The 24192-nt window shown below is 39.1% G+C and overlaps 1 protein-coding gene across 1 annotated transcript; it reads right to left on the bottom strand.

The window, feature by feature from the left end:
- Positions 1-1238: 1238 nt before the first annotated feature.
- Positions 1239-20314, bottom strand: LOC140241909 (uncharacterized). Its single transcript, XM_072321656.1, is given in 9 exon segments — positions 1239-1406; positions 3961-4098; positions 6660-6754; positions 9513-9612; positions 10885-11031; positions 12461-12670; positions 13238-13411; positions 17661-17822; positions 20303-20314. Coding segments are annotated over 9 exon segments (1206 nt in total).
- Between the last annotated feature and the right edge of the window lie 3878 nt (positions 20315-24192).

The raw sequence follows: 24192 nt of genomic DNA, 5'->3' as shown, positions 1-24192 counted from the left end.
CTGAGAGGACTTGACAGTTACTTTGATGAAAATTGGTTTTGAAATGGCTGAGATAACCAAAAACAAAGTACAACACAGTGATCCCAATAAAAGGTGGGTTCCACCTTTCATTATGACCTCTTTGTTTTTTGTTTTTATTTCTAAGCCTTTTCAAAACTAATTTTCATCGAATAAACATTTAAGTCCACACAGAATTGTGTGCTCCTTGATATTTTATATGAGGGGTTTCTAATTATCTTGCAAAAAGTTAAAACCTAAACCCCCATCTCAACCAAAACTATACCATCCCTTATGTAGCCTTAATTATTTTCACACTAAGAAGGTGGTCAATACATATGTGTGTATTAACCTGGAATTAAGACCTTGGTCCCAATTTAATCCGTTGAGGACTGGCTGATTTTGCCACAACATGCATTTCACTTGCCCAAGTACTGTATACGCCATATATTTCGCGAGTCTAAATTTTCGCAAATCGGGAATTCCCGACGATTTCGCGAGTGGTTAAATTCGCGATCATGGAGTCTTGTACTGAACAGAGAAATGTACACACCTACGTAACATTCACATCGGGGATCAGAGTCAATATTTTCGCGTGTCTTTAATTTCGCGATAGCACCCGACTTGCGAAATTTGCGAAAATAAAAACCTCGTCCTCAACAGGTTACGAAAGCAAAGATCATTTTCAACAATTCCCTAATTCTGTGCCAATGGGGGCCCAAACTGGAGAATGGTTTCCAATTTGTACAAATATATATTACAGCACCCAAGAAATAATACCTGCCAAGATTAGTGAAAATTTGACCATGAGTTTTTAAGAAAAAGATGATAATGTGATATTTTGGTCCCAATTTGGGGGGGGGGGGGGAGGCATTTGCCTTACCGCCATGAACAAAATTGAAACTATCGTCACTAACCTAGCTCTAGCAATTTTGGTTCTAGAGAAGAAGATATTTAAAGATCCCTAATTTGGGGGGGGGGGGGGGGCATGGTGCCCAACTTAATAAATTCAGATCCCATCACCCTACGGATGGTACCTATCAAGTGTGATGAAAATTTGTTTTGAGGTTTCCCGGAAGAAGCTGAAAACGTAAAAAGTTTGCGCATGACGCGCGACAGATGATACACAGCACACAACAGATGCTGGATGATGAAAGATCGCTACAGCTTACTTGAGCCTCTAGGTCAGGTGAGCTAACAAAAACTTAAGAAGGGAGCAAATCGTTCACACGTGTTGAGACTTACGCCAGCAGATCAACCAGTCTTTGGCAGATTCCAGCATCCAGCACCTTTTGGATGAAATCACTGGATTTGTCACAAATATTCTTGAGGGCTTGACAGGCATCAGCCAACACTTCCTCCTTCCTGCTGTACAGAAGTCGAGAGATAATCGGCAAACACGGAAGACTCTGTCACAACAAAATAACATCACTTTCATATGATCTGGATCTGGATCTGGGTCTGTTACTCTGAAAAGCTCAGGTTGAGCATCACTCAGAATGTGACTGTGAATGGAATGAATGATAATCATAATAATGATTTGCAATACTTGTGATAATGATAACTAGAAACTAGTTGTTGCTATGGAATGCCATTGTACTTTGTTGGCCAACATGAATTTTCCTCAGTATGATATGTACACTATGTGACCGCCCAGCTCAGAACCCACAAAAAGTCACAGATTAGGGTTCTCTCTACTGAACCAAAATATGTCATTTGGGTTGACTGACTCAATTTCTTTAAAGGACAAGTTCACCTTCATTAACATAAGGGTTGAGAGAATGTAGCAATATTAGTAGAACACATCATTGAAAGTTTGAGGAAAATCAGACAATCCGTTCAAAAGTTATGAATTTTTGAAGTTTTTGTGCAGTCACCGCTGGGTGAGAAGACTACTGCAGTGTATGCAGTCACATGCGTACAACAATATAATGAAAATATAAAGAGAATTTCACAAAATTTCATCTTTTGAAAAAAGTACACATTCCCTTGACTCGTTACTGACATATGTTATGGGTAATATTATTCCCATTGCCTTTAGAAAGAGACAAGTCAAGTGCTCTTTTATTATGCGAAAAAAGTGAAAATATGTTGAATTTTCTTTACATTTTCTTTACCTGTTGTACTCATATGACATCACGAGCCTTAGTAGTCTCCTCATCCAGCGGTTCCAACACAAAAATTTTAAAAATTCATAACTTTTGCATCGATTGTCCAATTTACCTCAAACTTTCACTGATGTGTTCTACTAATATTGCTGCATTCTCTCAATCCTTATGTTTATGAAGGTGAACTTGTCCTTTAAGTTTGTCTTATCTGGGAGAGTAATCTTTTCTCTACATACTGTCAAAATTTGACAGCTTAAAACAAAACTGAAATTAAGATATTAGCAGTTTTTCTGGGCCATATTTTTGGGAAAAAGTGCTACCTCACTGAGAAATTGATACCTTTGAACAGCAAGCCTGAGTGATCCTTACTGCATCTTTAAAAATCATCTTCTCTCCCTATTCTATGACACTGCACCTCCTACGTCTCTTCAATATTTCAATCACTTTTTGAATGGGTTAGGATGGTCCAATTTTAACAGGTTTCCTCTTTTCAAACCTTGCAGAAAAAGCAAAAATTCATTTTGGCCACTTTTTGTGGGTTCTGAGACAGGCGGTCACATATGCTTATTATTACAGAGAGAGACCATCGAGGATCATGAATTATCTGGGGTCTAAAAGTCAGGAAACTGATGGTGCCATAAACCAAAATGGATGGGAAGGGGTAGATTTTTTATACTACTCAAGATCAATTAATGGAATGACATCAAGCCAAAAATGCTGCTGGAAGACTACAATAGTTTGTGACATCATGCATGGACAATGATGTAAAGAAACACCAGAAAATTTGACAAAATTTCATATTCTATAAAAAGTGCACATTCCTCTTCTTGATACTGACACAATGTTATTAGGGTTATACAATTTCCTTTGTTTTCTGAAAAAGGTATAAAGTCATATGCTTTTTCACTATGCTAGAAAAATGAAAATATGTTGAATTTTCTTTATATTTTCTTTATACTGTTGTCCTGCAGTGATGACACAAACTGTTGTGGTCTTCTCATCCAGCGACAGCAGCAAAGAAACTTTAAAAACTCATAACGTTTGGACAGATTATCCAATTGTACTCAAACCTCACTGATGTCTTTTCCTGAAATTGCTACATTCACTCAATGTATGTAGGCCTATATATGTGGGTTTCATTCTCCATTAAAAGTTGAGAAGGAATGCACAGAATCCTCAAGCTACACAAGCCAGTGTGTAGCAAAAGCACAGGGCAAAGTCTGTCAGACACTTAAGAGCAGTTTATGGCATCATCAGTAAATAAACTACTTTGGTTCTTATGCATAGAATATGTCTGTGACTGGTCCATCCTGTAAGTACTGAAGCAACAAGCGAAGGATACACCACAGAAAGGCATTACGAAAAACTCAACATTCTTTTGTCATATGCTTCAGTGTATAAGGGCACCCGCATGGGGTCAATGAAATCAAAATCTGGTGATATCAGCCTTAATTGCCATGTATGTCTTCAAACAAGATTGAAAGCAAAACAAGCGTACTACTACACTGCAAAATAGTAAATTAGATAAAAGTACACACGGTTTTGATACAGAAAAAGAACAGACGGTGTTGTTGGAAGAAACTGTAATCCTTTGATCAAAGTCATTTTCTTTTTCTTTCTTTTTTTGGTAAGCATAAGACAAATAAACATGAATTAAGGCCATGAATGCTGACACTCTTGTCCACATTTTGGGAACTTGGTATGCCATGTTCCAGTTATGAATGGGTTAAGACAAGATATTTTCCTTCCCACTTCATGGATTTTCAGTCATATTGCATATTATAATTCTGAAGAAAAAGAATCCTGCAACAAATATGTTACACACGATAATGTATTACTTACACACAAAACTCACCGCATTTTGAGCAGAGCTGTTTTCTGCGGGTAAATCCAATGTTAAGTTGGTGTCTGAAGGCAACTCTAGATCAAGACTCTGATGATAATGGCGGTAGAATGTTTCAAGACTAGCATTGGCCTCAGGAACTAATCTTCGCTGAAAGAGGAGGCAAAAGACAAAGAAGACATACCGGTACTTATAAAGTATGTATTATACATGTACTTATGAAGTATGTATTGTACATGTACTTATGAAGTATACATGTATTATACATGTACTTATGAAGTATGTATTGTACATGCACTTATGAAGTATACATGTATTATACATGTACTTATGAAGTATGTATTATACATGTACTTATGAAGTATGTATTATACATGTACTTATGAAGTATACATGTATTATACATGTAGTTTAATATGAAGTATACATGTATTATACATGTACTTATGAAGTATGTATTATACATGTACTTATGAAGTATACATGTATTATACATGTACTTATGAAGTATGTATTATACATGTACTTATGAAGTGTATTATACATGTACTTATGAAGTATGTATTATACATGTACTTATGAAGTATGTATTATACATGTACTTATGAAGTGTATTATACATGTACTTATGAAGTATGTATTATACATGTACTTATGAAGTGTATTATACATGTACTTATGAAGTATGTATTATACATGTACTTATGAAGCACCAGAGTGCTTGCTGTACTCCTTTAAAAAAAATATAAATGCTGTTATAGCAACTGTCACGCCTCAGCAATACCACATTGTTTTGCCCAATGTGTTTAAGGTACATGTACATCTTGCCAATGTGAAATGTCAGTTTCACATGATTGGAAATTTACAACTTTGTATATATATATATATATATATATATATATATATATATATACATATACATATATCAATTTTCATGACAATACTTTGAATCATTTCAAAATTCCAGAAAAAATAGTGAAATTTTAGCATTTTCTCTTTACCTTTGACCACATGCCTCAATCTTCCCAACAGAATAATTGTGCAGCAATGCATGTACTGTATACGCTATATATTTCGCGGGGGTTTTATTTTCGCGAATTTCGCGAGTCGGGAGCTATTCGCGAAATTAACAACACGCGAAAATATTACCTTCCAAAATGAATCCCTTGCCTTGATGATACGAACATTTCAGTACTGGTATAACCATGTCACGGCTTTCCGAACAGACCATACTGGCTAAGCTTGTTTACGTACATATAGCACGTCCTCGTCTACTTACGAATACTGTAGAGAGCCAATCCATTATCGCAAGGGGACCACTCGTCACAAATCTAGCGCGATGGGTTGAATTCTAACTTACTAGTTCAGAGAGTTTGGTAAGTTTTCATGCAGTGTATAACTAGTATCATTCTTATTTGCTAGTAAGTTGAAAATTCACACTTTCTTTGCCACTTCATATTTTCTCTGGTCCCCCAATCGCGAATTTAACCACTCGCGAAAATGTGTGACACCGGCAATTCGCGAAAATTTATGTACGCGAAAATTATAGCGTATACAGTGTACTACATTTTATTAGTGAGTGTACACACTGAGTTATTTCCAAGCTTTGAAAAAAAAAACTGTGTAATTTTAGCATTCTAACCTGACCTTTGACCTTATGACCAAAAACTTCCCAAGTGAATCATGGTCAGGCAATATATAGTAAGTTTCATGAAGATATCCCAAGTTCTCCCAAGAACTCCCAAGTTCATTGACCCTACCTGTCAAAATATCAAAAATCCTTCATAATTCCCCCAAAATTCTCAGATCACTACCAAAATGTAATCATTTGTTACTTGTGTCATTCTCAAACTTTCTTGTACGTTTTATCCAAATCCATTCACTACTTTTTGAGTAATTTTGCACACGGACAAAGAAACAATCAAACAAACCAACAAACCAACAAACCAACGGTAACAAAAACATAACCTCCTCCCTTGGCAGAGGTAATAAGTTTCATAATAAAAACTTCAGGCATTGCAAGGATTTATACGGGAGAAATAGTTAAATTTTAGAACTTGACCTTGACCTATGACCCTGAGTGTATGTGTGTGTTTGTGTGTGTGTATGGTTCTTAAGGTATGCTGCCCACAAAATCAATACAGATGGATGGACAACCCAAAAAACATAATGCCACTGGCAAGACTAGAGACATAAAGTTTGAAACAAATTTCTTTAAACAGAGAAACAATTAATCAATGTCTGACGGCATCTGTATAATGATGAGACTAAAGATACCTAAACTTCCTTTAAGTGTAACATGTGAACTAAGTTACATATCAAAATGACCTCCTAAACCAGTTATTTGAAATTCATTCAAAAGAATTAAATTTGTGATCCTGGTCTTGGGCTAGGTCTCAAGATCTTTGCTTTAATGAATAAGATATTGAACTTTGTTCTGCAAGGGATTCCTGTCTGAGCCGAGCAGGTCTTCATCATAATTAATGCTGGCAAAATAAGACTGGAAATGAAATAAAAATCAGCAGGAACAGAGGAGAAGCGAGCTGACCAAATATTCTGATAGCACTAGAGCAAAATGCTGAATCTGGTGGCCAGCAAACATAGCAAGCTTTGAACCGTAATCTCTGCAGAGAATTGCAGAAAGCTGAACTACATGGAATATTACCTATCATGGCTTGAAATCAACTTGAAGGGTAAATACTCACATTCACATCATCCAAGTGTTCGTTGAAAGTGCTGATCTTGCCCATCCACTCTACAAACCCACTCCGGCAAAGTTCTGAAATTACCCCCTCTGACAGTTGACCTGATTGCAATTAACACAAATGCACCAAATATGACACATAAGAACAAATCAACAATATCAACAAAAACAAGGAAAAGTAGAAATTACGCGGTGCGTAATATATGTCCCCGCCGGAAGTAGCATTTAGTAGCAAAATGTAAAATATAGGTAAAAAGATGAAGGTCAAAGGTCAAAGAAGTCAAAGGTCAAAATTCTATGTAGAAGTTTTGAAGCCCTCACCTAGTGCCATCACATAAAGCAAACGGAATTGAAATTGGGTTACAAATGGCGAAGGAGTAGCATTTTGTAGCAAAATGTACACCAGAGGTCAAAAATCAAGGTCAAAGGTCAAAGAAGTCAAAGGTCAAAATTCTGTGTAGAAGTTTTGAAGCCCTCACCTAGTGCCATCACATAAAGCAAACGGAATCAAAATCGGGTTAGAAATAGCGAAGGAGTAGCATTTTGTAGGAAATGTACAATATAGGTCAAAAATCAAGGTCAAAGGTCAAAGAAGTCAAAGGTCAAAATTCTGTGTAGAAGTTTCGAAGCCCTCACCTAGTGCCATCATATAAAGCAAACGGAATCAAAATCGGGTTAGAAATGGCGAAGGAGTAGCATTTTGAAGCAAAATGTACAATATAGGTCAAAGGTCAAGGTCAAAGGTCACAACTGAAATTCTGTATAGAAGTTTCAAAGCTCCCATGTAGTGCTATCATATAAAGCAAACAGAATCAAAATCGGGTTAGAAATGGCGAAGGAGTAGCATTTTGAACATTTTGATCACACACGGACGCACACACGGACGGACGGACGGACACACGGACGGACGCACACACGGACACACGGACACACACACGTACGGAGCCCGTTTCATAGTCCCCTGCTCGAACTCGTTCGGCGGGGACAACAAAGATATATTTCATTTGAAAGTATCAATGCTTCTGGCAAATTAATCAAAGAAATGCCTTTTTGTCCTTTGCCGTGAATTATCAAAGATATTCAGAAAAGCCTTCCACGAAACATGTCAAGTTGCTAATTACACACTTAAACACCTGAACATGTGCACAGCCTTCCAATTTCACTTGTAAGTCCAGACTCTTTGGAAAGACAATCATCATGCACTGTAAAACCAGATATTTTTGCATTCATGAAACTTTCTCAAATTCTGCGAGGAGCCAAGGATTGTGCAAGTAAAATGCAGGTGAAAGTGTCCGTCTATATGATTCATTGAATGCCAGTGGCGATTTGCAAAAGTTTTGTGCCACGAGAAAGGCCGCGCGCTGCAATTCGTGAATGTTTCTGGTTTTATCGTAGCCAGTGTGTAGTTACATCAGCAGACTGTCATGGAAGAAGAGATCGCATTTAAGCAGGGTGCTACGTAAGCACTTGCTCGATTGCCCAGGGCAAGTGAAAATCAAAATCAGGCAAGTGCTTGTGAACAATGATAGCAAATGCTTACCTGAATTGGGCAAGCAAAAATTTTTGAAGCAAACTTTTTTTTAAAACTTATTCCCCCAACAAACCAACAAAGCCAACCATACAGAAACTCAAAGATAATAGTTGTTTAGTGATGCAACACACTTTATATTTCATTTCAGCAACTTTCCACCAAAGTGAAGAAGCGCCAATGCAATGCGATGGCGACACTTGATCAGACCAAGTTCGCTACTCCATTGTGTTTAGGCATGTGAATCAGTGTGCGCTATCAAGGATCCTATTCAAATGATTGTGTTATAGTAAATAGGTAGAGTGAAATTTACGTTGTGATTGGTTGGATAGCATCACGTGATTGTGTAAAAATTTTGTTATAGTGGCACGACCGTGCCACTATAACGCTTGTGACAGTGCGTGCCTACGCTTTATGTACGAAGAGATTCGCGCAAGGCCTAGGGAGGGCCGCCGAGGGACGTAGTAAGACAAGGCCGAGCATTTCAACGTATGCGCGCGCGTTGAGCTCTGAATGTAGGAGTTTATAAGCGAGTCTGCTCTGGGATGTGCAATACGTATACACGGCTGTACTAGCGTATCGCACGCTTTGTACGTAAACTACGGTAGGTACTAGATTGCGGTTAACTCTGCGTACAACAAGTGCAGTGCCGGCTGTACGGTGAGTCTTGTTAGATCTAAATTAGGGCCTAGACCTACGGAAATGCATGTAGATCGAGGAACCTATTTACTATAACAATTAGTGCATGTTCTATTGATGCACCAGTACTGGACTATAGAACTCCAAATACTAAATTATCCCTCGTGCAGTTCTATTCACCTCGGCCTGCGGCCTCGGTGAAACAAAACAGCACTCAGGATAATTTAGTATTTGTCGTTCTCTAATCCAGTATAGTGCATCATAGAGCATGCACTATCTGTATAATATTAAGCCCTTGACTAACTTTCTACATTACTGTAAAACGAGGAATGTTCGTGTGCATTTTAATTTCGCAAATTTCGCACGCGCCAGGATTCACGAAATTAAAATGCACACGAAAGTTCTTGTCTACACTATGTGCATTGAATGCAAGTGGCAGTTCGCGAAAATTTCATGCCGCAAAAAAGGCCGTCAGCTCCAATTCGCGAAAAATTCATGCCACGAATATATCATGTTTTACAGTATTTCCTTATACTTTGGACTTTCTTTTCAGGCACATAAAATTATTGTTCAGGCAAGTGTTTGCAGCAAATTTAAAAATCTGCTTGCCCAACCGGGCAAGTGGTAAAATAAAGTTATGTAGCACCCTGTTTATGTATTCTTTTATTTGTACAATTCATTCCACCTATGTACCTGATTCAATATGCTTATTCAGCTTCCGTAGAGCCCCTTGTTGCCACACTCTGTTGGGGTCAATTATGCCACATTTGACAAGCTCCGATGGATCATCAGTCTGAAGTGAATGAAAAGGATGACCCATACAAATACAAATGAGCCATAAGTTTGCATTGTAGGAACCTTTTTGTGAAAAGAGTCAAGTTGGGTGGGGGGAGAACAGACACATTCATTCCAAACTTTATGCTCAACCAACTATGACAAGGTAATCGCACTGTCACCAAAAAAAAAAAGAATGTGAATTTCAGCCACAATTTTGGAACATTTTACAAAACTCAATGCCAAGGGAGTCAACAAGAGTAAACTTTGTGGATAGAAAAAAACAAGCTGTTATCAATTTTCACTGCTTGCCTGCCTGTCAGGTAAGCCACACAAAATGTGATCCATTATTGCAAGAGAATGAGCAATGTGAAGTCATGAACTCATTTGACTCTACCATGGAAAACTAGGGTAATAAGCGTTTCCATTGTTCCTTTTTTTTGTGAGGGATACGTCATATTCAACCATGTACATAATAAAGACTACATGACCTTGCACTGGACAATGTGACAAGCAATATGACATCTTTTTACACTTTGGTGAAAGAACTTGCTGCAGGGTGTTTTACCAGTTGAACACTCTTGACCCATTAATATTTTGTCGTAACAATAAGCACTGAATAATCACCACAGGATTAGTTCTATCGTACATGTATGGTAGCCCTACTACATATCGACCACCCTTATTGAAACCGACCGCGTATGATTCGCGCACTGAACACTCAGTACGCACTTCTCTGCGCGCAAAGCACATAAAAATGGATTGGCTTTGAATGTAGATTAGGATGGTGTGGGAAAACACGATAATTCACTGTTCATTAATGGTTTTAATCAAGGACAAAATTTCGAATGAATATTTTCACCGAATCGTAATGACAGCACAATGTAATGTCTATGGAAGTTTCTAAAAGGCTTCTAAAAAGCTTCGTACAACACGGTGTTCAATACAACTCGGTTTACGTGCATTGTCAATGCAAAATCAGCGGTCGATCCTAAAAACGCGATTTACCGCGGGGAGCTGAAACGAGGCCACGCAAGTTCGTCGGCGATATTTTTGCACTGAAACTTCGAATCGAAAAGGGAACAACGGCATTTGATAGAGCTAGATTTTCTCAATCACGTAGGTCAAGTTTTTTACGTGAATTTCAGTGTTAAATATTCTTATCAAGCAAATAAACATTAGGCGGTCGATTAGTAGTAGGTCCAACCCTACATGGTATTTTTCAGGGTTTTGATCTAACACCTGCACTCCCACATTTCTTGGATAATTGTACAAAGCCACTTGCCATTACCTGTTGATAATATCCTAGTACTGTTTCCCAAGGTTTTGCAGAAGGTTCATTGTTGGGACTTCCCATTTCCTTTCCATCACCTCCTTCATCGATCTTCACAGTTCCAGAGGGCTCCGTAAGTTTTTTGGGGACATTCCCGGAGACAAGCTGTAACATGAAACCATGAATGGTATCAGAATAGGCATCAAAATGTCCATGGAATGGGCAGCGATGAGGGTAGAACAGTGAATCACAAGGAGTACAACTGCTTGTCCCTATTGTATTATAAACTTAATTTCAAAATAATGTCGATATGTCTAACACACAAAGATTTTTGCAAGATGATTGGTTAAAAATGTACAGGGTGGCACAAGATATGTTTCACCATCAAAAAAAGGGCAATTATTTCCTACAATTCTGTAGTCTCTCCACAAGATACTGGGGACAATCTCTTGTATGTTCTGCATCAGATGTAATCAAGAAAGCTGCCACCTTCTCACAAGCTCCATGAACGCTAGCGGCATGAGGGAGGCCAACTTTTATAGTGCATCAACATTTCCACTTTGACCTGGGCCCATCAGAAACCAATTTTTCTCTAAGCATCCCGTATGTATTTGCATCCTTAAAGTAAGACCAAGTGCATGGCATAATGACACCAATTTGGACATAATGTACGGACTAGCTATTGTAATAATATGTGACCGTGCATCACAAAACCAACAAAAAGTCGCACCCCTTGATTTTATGTAAGGACTCAAAAAAGGTGAAATGGGTCAACTAAGTCAATATTGAGTTTTTTATGTTTTCTGAAAGAGCTATTCTTCTTCTTCATTATTTCTAAGTTTGGGATCATAAAATGAATGGGAAAGTGTGTTTTCAGCAGTTTTTCTAGAGCAATTTTTTGGTAGAGTAGTGTGATCAGGTATGTCTTTGAGGCCCCTTTTCATTTCTTGAAATCCTTTGCACACACTTCACTTTCAACTTTTGAAAAGATAATGCTACTGCTTTGAAAGTTGGCATTAATCGTGGACAAAATTGTGCTCATAGAGCATGCTCAATTTCAGCTTAATCCAATAGTCCCTTCATTGTTGTTGCTACGGTGGATTACATCCTGTTTTTTGTCCCATTCATCGCACAGGTAGCAGGGCTTAGTAAAGATTAAGCGCTTGAATAGACCCTACTTCATAGCCTCTTTTCTCAGTTCACACTTTTCAAGAGTATGTACTTTCTTTCCAATATTTAGATAGGTTAGGAGAGTCCATTTGAACTGAGTTATACATCATTTTAAAGCTTAGAGTCTGCTCTTTCAGAATCTGCCTATAACTACAAATCCATGTCTGGCGACTTTTTGTTGGATTTGTGATGCAGGGTCTCATATTAGCAATCTTAACTTTAGCCTGTCATGCCATCAAGCCCAGAAAAGATGTACATAAGGCTACATATCAACATTTAATCTGAACAAATGTGAAACATAAAACAACAAAACAGAACCAACTTCTACATGCCACCTAAAGCAAAGCAATCTTCAGACTATATTCTTACTAAGTTTCAAGCTATGGTTAAAATGAATGAATGTGAAGTAATCTGCCCAGCTCACACTTGGTGAAGATGGCATACTACCCCTCCTTTCCTCCTCCTGAGTTCATAGCTGATCAATTACTCAACTCACCGTGGCTTTTTGTGCTTTCTTCTCCGTTTCTGTCTTTGTGCTGCCTTTTGTCGCTGATTTTTTCTGCCTTTGCTTTACCAGTGTCTTCCTTTCTCCTGCCTTCTTCTGCTTGGCCAGCTCCACTTTTACACTTCTTGGCTGTGGGTACAAAAGAGGCCATGTTATGGGATATTTAACAACTTTATGAACCATCTGCAAATGGGATCGTACATTGACTGTATGCAATATCCTTTACTTGCATGGCACTGGTGCGATCTTGAAATTAAAATATCCTCATTTCATCCTGCACTTTTGACTTTTGTAGCACATATACGGCCCAGTCAAGTCCTATGTAGCAGATACAAATTTAGGAAATCTCAATTGAATATCAAATGGTCTCATATTAACACAAATACTCTTTAGAGCTTGAATTTGATATACGGCCCTAGTGCAGATGCTTGATGCATGGCGATAGCGCACAATGTACATTGGAAACTACAAATTTTGTCACATACACTTGTACAGCATAATCATTTTCAAATGCAGAGAACTGGCTACAAGTCCAGTGACATTTTCCCTGCAGGGGCCTTGTCTATCCCACACAGATACCGTGGCGAATCCAGGAATTTCGTAAAGGAGAGGCGCCTTTACAAAATCAAAGGGGAGGGGTGCACTCCCCCATTTTTTCTTTTTACATATTTCATCCGCCACTGCACATATACACACCTTCTTGGTTGGGGCTGTTTCCTTTCTGCCTTTGGTAGTCTGTTTGTTCCTCCGTGAAACTTGCTTCAGGTCTTTCACTACAACAGTCTTGGCCTGCTGTCCTGATAAGAATTTACTTCTGCGGTGCCCTACTGAAGCTGCAGCCCTAACACCAGCTCTCTGTCTTCCTTTATCCTATGTGAATGATGGTTTGCTTTGAATCAATATCAATTTCTTATTTCATTGTCCAAGAACAGTTGGGAAAACCATCAGAACATGGGCGTAAATCCCGGGGGGGATGGGGGGGATATATCCCCCCCTGAAATGGAGGAGGGGGGGATGGCCTGTACAATCATCCCCCCCTGAATTTTGAAGAAAAAAAATGGAGGAAGCAGAAATGTGATTGTATCAATTTTGGCATATTGCATGACGTTTGTATGCCGGCCTTCAGACAGCTGTAACAGAGCTGAACAGTATTCTATCTTGTAGGAAATCGAATGCATAATTTTCTCAAGCGCTCGCTCGCTTCGCTCGCTCGCGGACATGGACATACACTGTAAGGTATGGCTCAGACGTTGACAACGTCAAATAGTGTAGGCCTACATGTAAACATGCTAAGACGAGAGTAACTTGGGACCATCTGCAAAATATGTACGAAAACAAACAAACAAACAATAACAAAACTATATTGCCATAATTGAACCCCCTCCATTTCCTGAATCATTCATGAGGAACGACAGTGACTGATAATTCAGTCAAGATACATCTATGGGTATACCCAGGGAAGATCAGGGGCGTCGAAAATATCTCGGGGGGGGGGGGGGCAAAGGGCATTCGCCCCGCCCCTACGAAAGTGTTTAGGCAGGCAAATCATTTATCCCCCAAGCAATTTCCAAGATGAGGACAAATTTCGAACTTTCTTAATGGAATTATTGTCCAAATACCGCCAGAACTATGCACCAAATCATTGAATTGCAATCATAAACATGCAAAACCTCCGCTATACTGGATCCCTTTCGATAAGTACACTGTTGAGATTGACGTATATTTCCCTAATTTGTCAAAGAGTGTGCAGCATATCTTTCACTTAACAAATTACTCCCTCATATGCAGAGGCGTCGATGGGGGGGGGGGGGGGGATGGTTCCCCCATAAAAGTGGGACAAACCAAATCGCAAAAATATAGCTAAAAACGGCAGTCTTTGGGGTGTAAAATGTCAAAATTTTAAAGCTCGCTCGCTCCGCTCGCTCGCATTTAAGCGCTAAGCCATTCCCCTGATGTTGCTACCAGTGATTGACAGCAGTTGCGCCCGGTGCGCCCCCCCCCCCCTAATCTCCAAAGCAAAAAGTATAGCTACAAATGGCAGTTTGGGGGACTATAAGATGTCAAAATTTTTCAAGCTCGCTCGCTTCGCACACTCGCATTCAATCATTATGCCATTCTCATGATGTTGCTGCCATAAATTGCCAGCAGTTTTCGCCCGGTGCTCCCCCTTAATTTCCAAAGCTAAAAATAAAGCTATACAAACGGCAGTTTTGGGACTGTAATAAGTCGAAATTTTGAAGCTCGCTCGCTGCGCTCGCTCGGATTTAATCATTATGCCATTCTCCTGATGTTGCTGCCAGTAATTGCCAGCAGTTTTCGCCCGGTGTGCCTCCCCTTAATTTCCAAAGCGAAAAAATACAGCTACAAACGACATTTTCTGGGATTGCAAAATGTCAAAATTTTAAGGTTCGCTTGCTCCGCTCGCTCGCATTTAATCGCTATGGCATTCTCCTGATTTTGCTGCCAGTGATTGACAGCAGTTGTGCCCGGTGCGTCCCCTTTAATTTCCAAAGCGAAAAATATAGCTACAAATGGCAGTTTTGGGGACTGTAAGATGTCAAAATTTTCAAGCTCGCTCGCTTCGCACACTCGCATTTAATCATTATGCCATTCTCATGATGTTGCTACCAGTAATTGCCAGCAGTTTTCGCCCGGTGCTCCCCCCTTAATCTCCACAGCGAAAAACATAGCTACAAACGGCAGTTTTGGGACTGTAAGATGTCAAAATTTTGAAGCTCGCTTCACTCACTCGCATTTAATCATTATGCCATTATCCTGATGTTGCTGCCAGTTATTGCCAGCAGTTTTCGCCCGGTGCTCCCCCCCCCCCTTAATTTCCAAAGCGAAAAATATAGCTACAAACGGCAGTTTTGGGACTGTAATAAGTCAAAATTTTGAAGCTCGCTCGCTTCGCTCGCTCGCATTTAATCATTTATTTATGCCATTCTCCTGATGTTGCTGCCAGTTATTGCCAGCAGTTTTCGCCCGGTGCTCCCCCCTTAATTTCCAAAGCGAAAAATAAAGCTACAAACGGCAGCTTTGGGACTGTAATAAGTCAAAATTTTGAAGCTCGCTCGCTTCGCTCGCTCGCATTTAATCATTATGCCATTCTCCTGATGTTGCTGCCAGTAATTGCCAGCACTCAATTCGCCCGGTGCTCCCCCTTAATTTCCAAAGCGAAAAAATACAGCCACAAACGACAGTTTGGAGGACTGTAAAATGTCAAAATTTTCAAGCTCACTCGCTTCGCTCGCTCGCATTTAATCGTTATGCCATTCTCCTGATGTTGCTGCCAGTACGAACTGCCAGCAGTTGCGCCCTGTGCGCCCACTTAATTTCCAAAGCGAAAAAATACAGCCCAAAACGGCAGTTTTTTTTTACTGTAAAATGCCAAAATTTTCAAGCTCGCTCGCTTCGCTCGCTCGCATTTTATTGTTATGCCATTCTCTTGATGTTGCTCTCAGTAATTGCCAGCAGTTTCACCCGGTGCCCCCCTCCTTAATTTCCAAAGCTAGAAATAAAGCTACAAACGGCAGTTTTGGGACTGTAATAAGTCGAAATTTTGAAGCTCGCTTGCTCCGCTCACTCGCTCAATCATTATGCCATTCTCCTGATGTTGCTGTCAGTAATTACCAGCAGTTTTCGCCTGGTGTGCCTCCCATTAATTTCCAAAGCGAAAAAATGCAGCTACAAACGACATTTTCTGGGATTGCAAAATGTCAAAATTTGAAGGCTCGCTTGCTCCGCTCGCTCGCATTTAATCGCTATGGCATTCTCCTGATGTTGCTGCCAGTGATTGACAGCAGTTGTGACCGGTGCGTCCCCTTTAATTTCCAAAGCGAAAAATATAACTACAAATGGCAGTTTTGGGGACTGTAAGATGTCAAAATTTTCAAGCTCGCTCGCTTCGCACACTCGCATTTAATCATTATGCCATTCTCATAATGTTGCTGCCAGTAATTGCCACCAGTTTTCGCCCGGTGCTCCCCCTTAATTTCCAAAGCTAAAAATAAAGCTACAAACGGCAGTTTTGGGACTGTAAAATGTCAAAATTTTCAAGCTCACTCGCTTCGCTCGCTCGCATTTAATCATTATGCCATTCTCCTGATGTTGCTGCCAGTACGAACTGCCAGCAGTTGCGCCCTGTGCGCCCCCCGTAATTTCCAAAGCGAAAAAATACAGCCCAAACGGCAGTTTTTTTTTTTACTGTAAAATGTCAAAATTTTCAAGCTCGCTCGCTTCGCTCGCTCGCATTTAATTGTTATGCCATTCTCTTGATGTTGCTGTCAGTAATTGCCGGCAGTTTCACCCGGTGCCCCCCCCCCCCTTAAAATTTCCAAGGCGGACAAAATACAGTCACAAACTGCAGTTTTGGGACTGTAAAATGTCAAAATTTTCAAGCTCGCTTGTAACAGTTTGTCAGAAATATATCACTCTCCTCCCACTTTATATTTCATGCAAAAGAGTGAGACATCCGATCCCTGTAAAGTGTGTGTGTGTGTGTGTGTGGGGGGGGGGTTACCAAGCTTCTCTCACCCCCCGTCCCCCTCAAGGCTGCGCCGGTTCGGTTATGGGCTTGTAATCGTGGTGATGGTGACTATCGCCGATCATCCCCCCCACTCCTCAGTATGGATTTACGCCGTTGCATCAGAAACATGATTATAGGAAACTATATTGCTCTTTTATGAAGAGTTGAAAGAAAATGTTATAAATGTGGAATTTGCAGAGTGTGGAAATTTACTGATGTCTGCCATGCTGAACATGCAAAGGTTGGAGTTATCAAAATACAGCATGTTCAGAAATACTCTCTCGTTACAAAAATAATAAAAAATAAAAAATAATAATAAGCATGCAAAATTGGTCTAATACAAAAACCGCATCTTGCAAATGTACCATTTCACAGTAACCCAAGCTTGTTTGCAGGTACGTACAAATGAGATTTCATTTTAATTATAAATGAAGACAAATGCAAATATGTGATAGTAATTCAATGCTGAATTGGAATACGAAATTGAAGAAAAAAAAATCCAAAAATATAGAATTAAAATAGAAAATATAACTCACAAACTGTACATGAGAATTTTGACCAAATAGGGAAAGCCTTTTCCCTTCTGGTTACCTTGCTTCTGATGGCAGCTTTTTTCGTCTGTGCTGGCCGACTGCTAGTCTCCTTGGATTTACGTTGCCTGCCAGTAGATGGCGGTGTTTGTTTTTTTCCATGGCTTTTTCCTTTAGACCCACTGTCTGCTTCTTTCACCACCTTACCAGCTTTTCTTGGTCTCTATCATTAAAACACATTTGACATAATAGGGGGTGTTTCACAAAGAATTTAAGTCGAACTTAAAATTGAAGATTGACTATTAAAAATTATGGTATGATTTTGGAGATTTTTTTCATGTAGCCATTGTAATACAAGATAAAATAAATAACAATGGAATTATTCTGTAAGCATAAATGATAATATGAAGTGGGTGGTGATTAGGCTAATGATATTGAACAGGGAAACCCCTGGCATGCCATAATTTTCAGTCAATCTTAAATTAAGTTCGACTTTGTGAAACACCCCCTAGGTGTAAAATGAAGAGATCAATAAACTATGTAAAAGTCAATGGGTCTACTTTTGGTCATGTGGCAGTGAGTGTATCAGATTTGTTTCTTCATCGATTGTCAAGATAATGATAATGAATAACATTTATATAGCGCTTAATACTAATGTTTCTAAGCGCATTGATCCGGAAAAAAAAAAAGAGAAGTATGACATTAAAATAAAATACAGCATTATGTAAATATACGTATTATGATATAACATGCAGCAGCAAAACAACATAATTAAAGTTGAGTAAACAGATAAGTTTTCAACGATGACTTGAACTTATCAACGTTATCAGCATTACGAATATGGAGAGGAAGTTTATTCCAGAGAGACGGGGCAATAACAGAAAAAGCCCTATCACCATAGCGGGTGCAGGTGCGGGGACCATGTGATAGTTGGAGAGTGGAGGAAGAACGAAGAGAACGGGCTGAAGTGGAGGAGCGGAAAGAAATTAAGTCTTTGAGGTAAGATGGAGCAAGATTATTACATATCTTGTAAACGATAAGGAGGATTTTGAAGGTGGTGACTTTGCTACTCTGAGTAGCACTTTGAAAATGGCCATCGCCATCACGCTAAGGGAAACTTAACTCAATTACAGTAAACTTCCGTTAAAACTAAGTCATCGGGACCGGCAGTTTTCTTTCGTTATAACCGAACAAATAAACAATAAAAATATATATAGTGAGCATATAATGTCGCAGCCTGAATTTTTACTTCATTGTAACTGGAATTCGATTATAACCGTTATAACGGGAGCGCACTGTATACAGAATATATGAAGAAAAAAAATGGTAATCCAACTTTGGAAGGCTACCATATTTCATAATTGTCACAGCTATGGAGAGCGCAACATTGGTTGTGAGGAAAGAAGAACTCCTCTTCTTTCCACTGATATTTTATCATGTCAACAAATGTCATGCATGACTGAGTACACAAACTTTAAAGACAACAATGACAAATTGCACTTTTTCTAAGTTTGAATATCATATGAAGGTACAGTGTACAATGAATGTCTCACTGAATGGACGAGATCCATCAATGAAAGTGACCAAATAAATAGGCCAGCTTTCACAACTGCGCTGGTTTGTGTTTAGGGTTTGTGTTTGGGAATCTTCTAACATTTTATGGTTCATAACCTTTAACATGGCCACCTGTCCGATAACTTGGTCACTCCCACAAAGGCCAACCAACGCAGTCTATTTTTCTCTGTTCATCAACACATAGCTTGCAGCAACAAATCCTGTCTTGATGAAGAGAGTAAAATGGATAATAGGTTAGCCTTTGTGGGAGTGACCAAGTTATCAACAACGTGGTCATGTCGAAGGTTATGGACTAGAAAATAAAACAAAAAGATTAAAAGAAACCCTACAAATACAAACCTGCAGGCGGCCTGTTAATTTGACCATTTTCATTGACAGATTAATGCGACATTCATTGTTCCCCCAACACACTCAAACTTGGAAAAATAGCAATTTGTCATGGTCATCTTGAAAGTTCTTGTGCTCAGTCATGCATGATATTCGTCAACATAATTTGGTATCAATGGAAAGAGGAGAGTTCCCCATTTTATCACAACCAACGTTGCACTCTCCATTGATGACAATTGTGAGTAGCCCTCCAAAGTTGGATTACCTTTTTTTTTCTTTTTTTTTTTGATACACTCTGTACATGTGGATTCAGGGAAGCAGAATAGATACACATCATGTACTTAAAAATACTCAGTGATAGTATGTTTTGTTTCAAAAGTATGAATTTGTATAGACACCAAGTTTTATCAGGTTTAAATCCACATGGCCCCACTCATTGCTTGGCATAAAATATGTTAAACAGCAACTCCTTAGTCTTACTGTCTGTACTGTAGATTAGCAACTTCTTGAGGCAAAACAGCTGGCCAATGAGGAAGCTAATTTTGTCATAACCACGACACTTGTAGATTACTATGGCTGCAAGAGTTGCTAGGAGTAGACCCTATATCTGATATATAGGCCTACTTTTTACGAAATGGGGCCCTGCTGCAGGTGAACCATTCCAGCTGCTCACCACCAGTTCAGACAAGAAGAGATCATAAACATTGCAAAGCGAAAGAGAAAAACCAATCCAATATCACGTGCGGTATGAAAATGTAGAAATGCACACCTACAATACATATATATTCAGGTGGAGCTTACCAACTCACGCATCCTGATTACGGATATGCTTGCAGAAAGGTGGTATGGGAGATTCTCCAGCAAAAGCGTCCAAGTGATACAGTACAAGCTTGTACCGGTACCGCTGGCGCTGCTTGCCTCAGCTCAGGCTGCGTTTTTCGTTCTTTCCTTTGTTGGTTGTCGTGTCTCACCACAATACCTGCGAATGTTCGGTTCAGCCGTCTGAATCAGCTGTGGAAACTTATGTTGAAAGGTCACTTGGGCTTTTTGAACACGCTGTTTGTGAGCTGCAATTCATTTTGATAATAAAACTGAGAAATTATGGCAGCTTATAGCAGCACCAGTGCCAAACAGTGCATCATCCACATGCTGATCCGGTGATCCGGTGGGTCCGGTCCCTGGGTGTCTCCAAGGCGCGGGGCGCGCGGCGGGCCGGCCGGTCGGGCATCTCACGGTATGGTCCACTCAGCAGGCAGCTAGAGCGGAGGGGCACGTCGCAAACCCATGTCGAGCGGCGCCATCTAGCATCACAAGGGCGACCACCACTGCTTCTTGATGAAATTGACAGGATCTAGGAGTACTGCACTTGTGGCGTTGGACCCGGAACAGGACATAGATTCGTTACTGGGATTTGTTGTTGTTGTTGTGTGGGGGTTCTCAGGGGCGGATCTAGCTTTTTATAAAGGAGGGGGTTGGGGTGGTATGCGAGCGGAGCGAGCGAGGGGGGGGGGGAGGGTGTGGGAGGGGGGTGTCCCACCTCGCACAGTAGGGAGAATTTTTGAAAATCTGTGTGTGAAAATGACGTTTTTTTGCATCTAAAACACCGCTATTTTTGGCATAGAGGTCATTGCCATTAATAGAAAAAAAAAATAAAATTACAAGTCTAAAAAAAAAGATAAGATAAAAAAAAGATGGTCCCCGGATTTTTTTTTTTTTGGGGGGGGGGGGGGGTTGCAACCCCCCCCCCCCCCCGCCAACCCCCCAACCCCCCCAGATCCGCTTCTGGTTCTTATTCACAGATATCTGTGTTCTTATTGGAAGAAGTGGACCTTTCTTGAGGTTCGCACGAAGGGGCGTGGTCGTGCGTAGGAAAAGTTTCGTTTTGAGAGCTATAAGAGGGGGGGGGGTTGCACACTCAAACGAGTGACTAGTGCTAGAGCGAGAGAAGGGAGAGGGGGATGGGAGGGGTATCTCTCTCCCTCACAAGGGAGCGTTAAAGGGATCTTATAGTTTTGGTTGAGATTTAACTTCAGGTTTTTATCATTTTTGGTGAGATAGTGAGAAACCTCTTATGAAATATGAAAGAGCATGTAATTCCATGAGGATTTCAACGTTTATTTGATGAAAATTGATTTTGAAATGGCTGAAATATCCAAAACAGAGTGATCCTAATAAAGTGTGGGACCCACACTTTATTACGATCTTTTTGTTTTACTTTGTTTTTGGATGTTTCAGCTATTCCAAACACGATTTTCATCAAATAAACTTTGAATTCCTCTTAAAATGGGATGCTCTGTACTATTTCATAAGTGTTTTCTTGGTATCTTGCAAAAAAGTTAAAGCCCAATTTTCATCTCCACCAATGCTGTACCATCCCTTTAACATTCTTATATGTCAATATTCAGGTGCATACTTGGGAGGAATATCGGGAAAATTTTTAATAAAACATTTCGTTGCAAGAATTGCCGGGCAATGTTTTCATCAAACGCCCCCCATTAGTGTATAGCTGATGACCAATGTTCCATAGTGTATTCATGTTATCTTTTTTGGTCTGTTCTTTGTGTTCCAATAAACAAAGTTTTTTTTTTTTTTTTAAACAAATTGATACAATAATGGTTGTTTGTTTGTTTGTTTCATTTCCATCATAAACAGGCATACAGATATAAAAGACATAAGGTTTCCATTCCAGGAAAATGATACATGCATAAAATGAAACATACATATAGCAAATGAAGAGTATATCAACACACCATAAATATACAAAAAAAAAAATGAGATTCGGATTAGCGAAGGTTCGTTAATCCAAAAATGTGATAAGGTGTGTTATTCCGAAGGTTCATTAATCCGAAAATGAAATAAGGTTCGTTATTCCGAAGGTTCGTTTGTCCGAAAATGACACAAAGCTCGTTTTTCCGAAGGTTTACACGGACCCTATTTCATTTCGGATTAACGAACCTTCGGAACAACGAACCCTATTTCATTTTTGGATTAATGAACCTTCGGAATAACGAACCCTATTTCATTTTCGGATAAACGAGCCTTCGGAATAGCGAACCCTATTTCATTTTCGGATTAACGAACGTTCGGAATAATGAACCTTCGGAATAACGCCACAAAATGTTCGGATTAACGAATTTGTGTGTTTCGGATTAACGAACCTTTGGAATAACGAACAGCACCCAGTATTCCATGGGGGCCAGTAATAATACATGTAAGAAGTAAAGTAAAGTGTGAAGGTAACATTATGAAGAGTTTGTTCGCAAAAACCGATAAGTCCATTTTTGATATACGGTTTCTGTCATAATGTACAAAATGATACCTTTTAAATATTGGTCACTACATATAAATGTATATTTTTGAAGTTATGGTCAAAAGAAGCAAAAATTTTCTAATTATTCTCTTTATTTTTCTTAACTTTTAATCGCAAATATCTTCATTTGGCAAATATGGACTTATCGGTTTTTGCAAACAAACCCTTCATAATAGTATATGAAAATATATATAATAGTCTGATGAATTATTGTTTTATAATGCAATATTGTATATACAAGATCTCAAGGTATTATAAACTTTCTGGTGGTGTGTATACATTTTTCCTGTATGAGCAAATATGACGTTTATTCGGAATAAAGAGAGGATCCTTTTTTTTTTTTTGGAGAAATATGGTTTATTGCGAAATAGTCAACTCTGAGATCGATGCATATGAACATGAATGGAATGGGTTGAACAGGATTTACTCACTACTATTTTTTTTTAAGATGTGGAGTTTACTGCTATTCCTTTCATCATGATGATGAATGGTAATGAGGGCAGATCCTCCTGACTGACTTCTTATCATTGAAGGAAACCAAAACCCAAACGAGCAAGAAAAGCATGCATCATTAGGAGAACACATTGGTGAAAGTTCGAGGAAAATCGGACAATGATGCAAAAGTTATTAATTGTTAAAGTTTTGGTGTTATAATCACTGGATGTAAGAAGACTATACTATAGTCCATGATGTCATGTGCATGTGGACAACAATAATTATAAAGAAAATATAAAGAGAATTCAACAAGAATTAATTTTCATGAAAATTACACATTCCATCAACTTGATACTGGCATATGTTAAGAGTATTCCCCCTGCTTTCTGAAAGTGGTAGTATAGTCAAGTGCTCTTTCATTATGCAAGAAAAGTGAAAGTGTAATATATTTTGAATTTTCTTTTATATTTTCTTTATATTGTTGTCCACACATGATGTCATAAAGTCTATAGTGTAGTCCTTATCTATTGTTTCCAACATGAAAACGTTAAAAATTCATAACTTAGCATCGATTGTCTGATTTTCCTCAAACTTTCACTGATGTGTTCTACTATAATGTTGCTGCTTTCACTCAATCCACATACACTTCTCTTTGGGTTTGGGTTTCCTTTAAAAAGCCAAGAGATGATGTGATCGGTCAACTTATACCTGGCTGTTGGCCTAATTATAATTGTACAATATTGAAAACGGTCATGTGACATTAATCACTTTCTTCTCTTGTTTTTTAATTTTTTATGGTCAAATAACTTTTACAATCCCAAAACTGTTTTTATTGTTTGTGGTCTCATGAGACTCGACTTGACTTATATTCGTTGCACGTCTGTCAAGAGATTCCCAGCTTTGACTTTGAAAACAGTTGGAAATTATAGAAAATTAGTATCGAATC

The sequence above is a fragment of the Diadema setosum genome, chromosome 18, assembly GCF_964275005.1.
Source record: "Diadema setosum chromosome 18, eeDiaSeto1, whole genome shotgun sequence".
Lineage (NCBI taxonomy): Eukaryota > Metazoa > Echinodermata > Echinoidea > Diadematoida > Diadematidae > Diadema > Diadema setosum.
Note: the sequence above shows the minus strand (reverse complement) of the source record. Positions and strands in the feature narration are given on the sequence as shown.